At 39.6% G+C, this 7,758-nt stretch overlaps 1 protein-coding gene across 1 annotated transcript; it reads left to right on the top strand.

Annotated features, from left to right (window-relative positions):
* Positions 1 to 722: 722 nt before the first annotated feature.
* Positions 723 to 3,754, top strand: LOC124641697. The gene is made up of 3 exons (XM_047179866.1): positions 723 to 852; positions 1,195 to 3,570; positions 3,675 to 3,754. The coding sequence occupies exons 1-3, from the start codon at positions 723 to 725 to the stop codon at positions 3,752 to 3,754; spliced, it is 2,586 nt and encodes an 861-aa protein (XP_047035822.1).
* Positions 3,755 to 7,758: the final 4,004 nt, after the last annotated feature.

The raw sequence follows: 7,758 nt of genomic DNA, 5'->3' as shown, positions 1-7,758 counted from the left end.
TAAACTCGCGTTATAATAACAAACGGTATTTATCACATTTTATTTTAAAAAGGCTACTAAGTCAAAGAAATCTTACGTCGGAATCGGCTTTTGGTCTCAAAGAATTAATTGACAACACGAATGATTGTTTAAAAGCACTTGAAAATCTTGGCATTGATGTCAAGACATGGGATATTATTGTGATTCACATAATTACTCTGAAGTTGGATCCGGAAACCCGCAAACAGTGGGAATTTAATATTACTTCGAATAATTCTTCAGAAGAATTACCCACCTTTGTTCAATTTACTGAGTTTTTAACAAATCGATACAGAGCTTTAGAATTTTTAGATAATAAACCGGGATCCAGCTCCAAAGGTCAGAGTAATTACAGCGGTAACACAAATAAAGTAAATAGTTTACACGTTTCTGGAATACAGTGCCCTTGTTGTTCAGAGTCACATAAGTTGAGTTTTTGTAAACAGTTTTACAAAATGGATTGTGACGCTCGTCGTAGTTTTGTCCAACAGAAGGGTATTTGTTTCAATTGCTTGGGAAAAAATCATTCTGCAAAGGAATGTAATAGTATCGTTAAATGTAAAATCTGCAAGCGGCGTCATCATTCACTGCTGCATCCCCAGAGTGATTCTTCTTCTTCTCACTCTAGCGGGAGGTCCGAGAATAACAACTCACAGGCTAGTACCGAATCGTCGTCAGTTAAGGAAGACATTAAAGAATGCAAGATGGTAACCAAACACTCTGATTCTCACGCTGAGGAAGCAGGGCAACCGCTTGTTACTTGTTTTTCGACAGGAACATCAAATCATACGGTGTTATTAGCCACAGCGCTTATCAGGGCTGAGTCGAAAGCAGGTATTTACCAAGTGGTTAGGGCATTAATTGATCAAGGATCTCAGGTTTCTTTGGTCACTGAAGCTACAGTGCAGTATTTAGGGCTGAAGAAAATTCCTTCTACTCATGTAATAAAAGGAGTCGGGGGAGATAAAGAAATAACATCAAGATCCGTGGTTATAATGAATGTAAAGTCGAGGGTGGATTCCAATTTTAATATTAAGGTTAAGGCGTATGTGTTAAAGTCCATAACGTCGCTTCTGCCAGTTACAAAGGTAAATGCTATAAAATGGGTTGATCTACAAAATGAACAGCTGGCAGATCCACAATATCATACTCCAAATAAAATCAATGTGTTATTAGGTGCTGATGTTTATCGACAAATTATTGAAGAAGGTTTAAAACGAAATTCAGAAGGATCTGTTATAGCTCAATGCTCCAAACTTGGATGGATACTTTCTGGGGTAGTAGACACATCGGTCTCTTTCTCTTCGAACTTAGTTGTATTGCATACTCAGGTAGACGACAAAGAAGCGCTGAAAAGGTTTTGGGAGTTAGAAGCGGAGCCCACTAATCAAAAGAAAATAATGTCAGAAGAAGAAAAGCAGTGTGAAGAATTATTTGCGGCAACTACTAAGCGAGATGAAAATGGTAGATATGTGGTGCGGCTGCCGTTCCGGGAGCAGTCTTCTGCTTACTCCTTTGGTGAATTCGAAGAGATAGCAGAGAGAAGGTTGAATTCATTACACGGAAAACTGAAGAAAGATCCTGACCTGAAAGAAAGATATAAACAAGTAATAAATGAATATTTAGAATTGGGACATATGGAAAAGGTTCCAGAAGCCGAAAAAGGAAAAAGGGATACAATCTACTTACCTCATCACGCAGTTGTGAGGGAAGATAAAGACACGACGAAGGTACGTGTGGTGTTTGACGCGTCCTGTAAATGCAAAAAGGGATATTCCCTAAATGATAAGCTAATGATTGGACCAAAGCTACAGCCAGAACTTCGTCACTTATTAATGCGCTGGAGAAAACATCCTATATGTATGGCGGCGGATATCGTCAAGATGTATAGGCAGGTCAGAGTGGCAGATGTTGATAAAGACAACCAGAGAATCCTGTGGAAAGAAGAACCAGAAAATAACGCGGAAACATATCGCATGTTAAGAGTGACTTTCGGTACTGCGTCGGCTCCATATTTAGCGGTGAAGGCACTCCAACAAGTGGCACACGATGAAGGAAAGGATTATCCAGCAGCTTCTAGAAGAGTAATAAGTGATTTTTACATGGATGATCTATTAACGGGATGTAGCAATATAGAAGAAGGTCTGACTATTTACAGAGAAATGAACGAATTATTGAGTAAAGCAGGTTTTGAAATTCAAAAGTGGATGACTAATAATGTTGATCTACTAAAGGGAATGAAGGAAAGTAATAAAGACAAAGGAGGAGAAGGGTTACAGTTGAAAGAAGATGAGGTTGTTAAGGTTTTGGGACTTACCTGGAATCAGAGAACTGATAACTTCCGCTACGCGGTCAATGTAGCTCAGGAACCGGGACCTGTAACTAAAAGAAAAATTATATCTCATATTGCTAAATTATATGATCCACTTGGATGGGTAGCTCCGTGTGTAATAACAGCAAAGATCATTATTCAAAAACTCTGGTTAGCAGGATTAAATTGGGATGAGGAGGTATCCAACCAAATTATAACTGAATGGGATACTTACCTTACTGAACTGGTACAATTAGCAAAAGTTGAAGTACCTCGATGGCATAAAACAAACACCGACAATAATCTTGTCGAACTGCATGGCTTCTCCGATGCATCTAAGCTGGCATATGCGGCCGTCGTATATCTTCGTGTGGTGGATACTGAGGGTAACACTCATGTAAGTTTAGTCACAGCCAAAACAAAGGTTGCACCTATTAAACAGGTGTCTATTCCGCGTCTGGAACTCTGTGGTGCAGTACTGCTTACCAAACTGCTTGTTGAAGTAGCTACTGTAATGGAAATACCGATTAAAAATGTCAGAGCGTGGACCGATTCGACTGTAGTCCTAGCATGGCTCAACAGTCACCCGAGCAGGTGGAAAACGTTTGTCGCCAATCGTGTCTCTGAGATATTGACCACTTTAGACTCAAATCAGTGGTCGCATGTACCCACGAGTCAGAACCCTGCGGATGTTGGATCACGAGGTGTTACCCCGGCTCAACTGTTGAAGTGTTCAGCTTGGTTCAATGGTCCAGATTTTTTATATAAAGAAGAAATTAACTACAGCAAGCCAAAACAATTAGAAACCAATTTGGAAGAAACAAAGGTTCATTTTACAGTAGCTGAAAATTCGTTATGGAATAGATATTCGTCACTTACAAAATTAATTCGAGTTGTGGCTTACTGTAGACGTTTTTTAAGGTTTCGGAAAAATATGAAATTCAGTGCATACCTGACCACTGAAGAATTAGAGGAAGCTTTGAAGTGTGCTATTAGACATTGCCAATCGGAAGGTTTTAAAGACGAGTTAAGGATTCTGAGATCAGAAAAAGGTTTAGCACAGTTGAAAGGGCCTCTCAAATCCTTGAATCCGTTCTTGGATAATCAAAATGTATTGCGAGTTGGAGGGAGATTAGAGAACTCAACCCTGAACCAAAACGCTAAACACCCAATTCTTATACCCAAGAAATCCACATTGACCACTCTTCTTTTAAAGGACGCACACTTAAAGACTCTCCACGGTGGACCGCAGTTAATGTTGACCTTTTTAAGCACGGGTTACTACATCATTGGGGCAAAGGCCGTAATTAAGGCACAAGTTAAAAAATGCGTTACCTGTGTAAAGCATTGCGCGAGGTCGTCACAACAATTGATGGGTCAGCTGCCAGAGGCTCGAGCAAGTCCGTCGAGACCCTTCAAATGTAGTGGGGTAGACTATGCAGGACCAATTAATATTCGGACAAGCAAGGGGCGTGGTCATCATGCGGCTAAGGGATACATTTGTTTATTTATCTGCATGGCGACACGTGCTGTGCACCTTGAAGTGGTTAGCGATTTAACCACACAAGGATTCCTGGCAGCTTTCAAACGTTTTGTCGCTCGTCGAGGTTTATGTACGGATATTTGGAGCGATAATGGTACAAACTTTGTCGGCGCGTCAAGAGAACTCCAGAATTTGTTCAATCGGGAAAGATCAACTTATCTTGAGGAGATTTCCCAGGTATTAGCCACGAACCAGACGAAGTGGCATTTTATTCCGCCCCGAGCCCCTCACTTTGGAGGATTGTGGGAGGCTGGCGTAAAGTCAGTTAAGTTTCATTTGAAACGTGTGATAGGAGATTCCACGTTGACCTACGAGGAATTATCGACAGTGCTAGGGCAGATTGAGGCATGTCTTAATTCCAGACCTCTTTCTGTATTAAACTCCGATGCAGACGCCATTGATGTTTTGACGCCAGGGCATTTTCTCATTGGGGAGCCATTAGTGACGGTACCAGACTATAGTTTTGAAGCCTCTTCAGTAACTAATTTGCGAAGGTGGCAACTAACTCAAAAAATGATGCAAAATTTCTGGCATCGCTGGTCTCAAGAATACCTTAAAAAGTTTCTTCATAGATACAAATGGTCTTCTCCGCATCCTGAACCTGAAATTGGGGATATCGTTGTTGTGAGGGAGGACGACTTACCCCCTTGCAAGTGGCTCTTGGCCAAGGTTGTAGAAAAACATCCCGGAATGGACAAAATTACGAGAGTAGTCACTTTGCGTACGAAGAATTCAGTAATAAAAAGACCTACTTCGAAGGTATGCATTTTACCCGTGACACAGTAGTCATAATGTTAAATCCTTTTAATTAATTCTTCATTTAAGTTCAGCACCACGTGCGTTTCAAGTTCAATTTCGTTTATATTGGTTATATGCTCATGGTGGGCGGTGTAATGCACATGGTAAGGACTATGTGAAATAGGTCCTTGGTGGGCGGAATGTACAATATTGTACGTTGGTTTATCCATGATTTGTGTGTTTGTTCTATTTATATTTGGTATCTAACCTATAAGGATTTAAACTGTTTTTGTAAACAACCTTTTTGTTTTTGACAGTTGACTGTGAATGAAAAAATGACAGTGATGACATTACAAAACAAATAATAAAATGTGTGTTCAAAAAATATATAAGTTAATTAAGTAGTTGGCAGTATTATTACTCCCTACTAATCCCCGCGATCGCATTGGGACCTGGTACTCAGTACAAGTACAATGCAGGTGAAATCAGTAGATTTAAAATTCGAAGTACATTTTTCCTTTATTTAAGTACTAAATCCTACTTCCTATCGCTAATCCGACCGGCTGAGCACACGAAAAGCTTCCTGGGTGTATTCGTTATCTTCGGGTTCGTCTTAATCACGGTCTGGCGATCATTAGTCAGCAGTGGGCTAATTGCCACATTTGTAGGTCGCAAACTACCCTCCGCCCACACCCTGGATACCTTTGTTGTGTTGAGGGCGAGAACATAGTGGTAGTTGGCGCGGTTAAAAGTTTTTAGGTGTTTTCTGTTTGATTTTAAAGGATTAGTATGACAACTGAAAACATTAAGACGGATTGAGAGATGGAATAATATTAAAGAACCACATAATTGGTTGTTGAAGACTGTACAAACCTACAGTATGACATACCTATATATGTAGATTATATGTTAATCAAAAGTTCTAGAGGTCGATTTACGATTGGGAGTATAGAAACAGGTATAATTATGTATTGATGTGTATTATTTACTGTTCTCAGATGTATTCGTTTAGTTTTAAAATATATGTGTTAGTTTTATGAATACATATGTAACAAGAAAATGCACTGAATAACTTTCTCTAAGATACTCTTCAGTGTTTTGTCCATGAAACGGGAACCTTTTAATTTTCGCTCTCCGCTCCGCTCGCACCGCGGGTGCTACGTACTCCGGGCGCGAGAGGTCTCATTAGAGGCCGGCTGCTCTAAACCTGGCCATTGTTAGCCTCACCATACTAAATTATGTATCGACAGAGTACCGTAGCCTCTAGTGACGTGACAAACTTATGGAACATTATGCTAGTTTATGTTGTGAATATATGTGAAAAATAGAGTCTATATACGCTACGGAATGGTTTCTTGTTGAGCTTGTAGTAATTCTCATTTCAACAAGTACATATATTCAAGAAAGATAATGGAAAGTTTTATTTGTCGACATTTCAGTGTTATTTCAATTCTTATAACAGAAATGTCCTGAAATCCACAGTTCCTGAAATCAATTCTCCAACTGTTGAAATTAAGTTGCAATTTCCGACTCACATTGCTGCCGTTATAAAAATTTAATTCTGTTAAAATAGAACGTGAACACCACTTTTATACGATTTATAAGAAAAAGATGATACTGTCTGAAAATTGAAAGAAAATAGGTATGTATTGTTGTAACAAACACAAAGCATGAATGGAACATGCAAAACCCAATCTATCTGATTGTCAATGTACTTAGTAGGGCATGCATAATCGGTAAAATAAAAATTACCGGTAAAAATTCGGTAAATAAAATATTTTTACCGGTAAACCGGTAAAACGGTAATTTTTGTATTTTTTTTAAATGTGATATTATATCAATAAGATTGGGTAGTCTAAAAGCAAAAAATAATTTAAAATACAAGGTATAAGGTGGTAAACATTTTTTGTGACGTGGGCCGTAACAAAAAAACATGTCAGTACCATCCGTACGCAATGTCGCCGACAAAGTGCAAGAGAAACGGCTGCGATGGTTCGGCCATGTAAAAAGAAGACCACCTGAATACATCGCCAATGTTGTGTACTCAATCTCAATAGGTATACCCGGTCAAAGGCGCAGAGGCAGGCCGAAACGGTGCTGGTTGAGTGTCGTAATGAATGACGATACGGAAAGCGGACCCCGTCACAAGACGGGATAAACGCTAAGAATTACCGTAAAAAAAAAAAACATTTTTTTCATTGAAGTGAAAGCCCTTTTTATGGTAAATCGTAGGCATTTTATGGACCAGGGTCGCGGTAACTGTTTCGAACAATCCTGCAGCCCCGGCAGGCCTTGATCCTGCGCGTGGAACAACTGGGGCCGCCGACACGGGTCTGTTGTCTATGCAGACGGAGGAACGATGAGCCACCCGAACTCACCGTCCACAGACCGACGCCTACGGTGGCCGGGAGTCGTCTCTCGACACTCGGCGCCCGTGGTGTCTTCCTGGTCCACTACAGTGGCTGGGATGAGAGGTGCGAACTCACAGGCGCTCCATCGTCTCCTTCTCGCTGACAGCTATTAGGAAATTCAGAATAACCGAATGAATCAAATTTGTTTAGATAATATAAATTAAGATGAGAATGAAGATTTGTATCTAACCTAGAGATAGTTAAGGAGCCACATAAGTTTACTTTCCTAAAAAACAGCAACTTTAACACTCTTACAATAGGTATGTAATGTATGCAATATTACATTATGTTCAGGCTACATAATGAAGCTTTGACGTTAAATGAACAAATTGCTATATATTATCACAAAAACGTAAAAACCGGTAAATTACCGGTTACATATTATTTTTACCGGTAAATTAAAAATCGCGAAAATGGGCGGTTTTACCGGTAAAACCGAAACCGGTAAACCGGTATTGCATGCCCTAGTACTTAGTGAATATGCACGTAAACTTAAGGACTAGCTTTTTTATAATATGTAACACAATCTTCAAGCATTTACAGAAACTCAATTACCAAAACAAATCAAAATAAAACCCACACCTTAATAGCGAAAGTTACAAACATAATTTTACTTTAATGTACTTGGCTGTTGTTAAAACAGGCCAATATTAAAGCACCACACTACGGCACATTACCACCTTGTAAAATATAGAGGTGGCAACCCCGGCCGACTGAGATTGGCTCATTAATTTAAC

This window comes from Helicoverpa zea, chromosome 23 (assembly GCF_022581195.2).
Source record: "Helicoverpa zea isolate HzStark_Cry1AcR chromosome 23, ilHelZeax1.1, whole genome shotgun sequence".
Classification (NCBI taxonomy): Eukaryota; Metazoa; Arthropoda; class Insecta; order Lepidoptera; family Noctuidae; genus Helicoverpa; species Helicoverpa zea.
The sequence above is the reverse complement of the archived record's forward strand: the minus strand, read 5'-3'. Positions and strand labels throughout refer to the sequence as shown.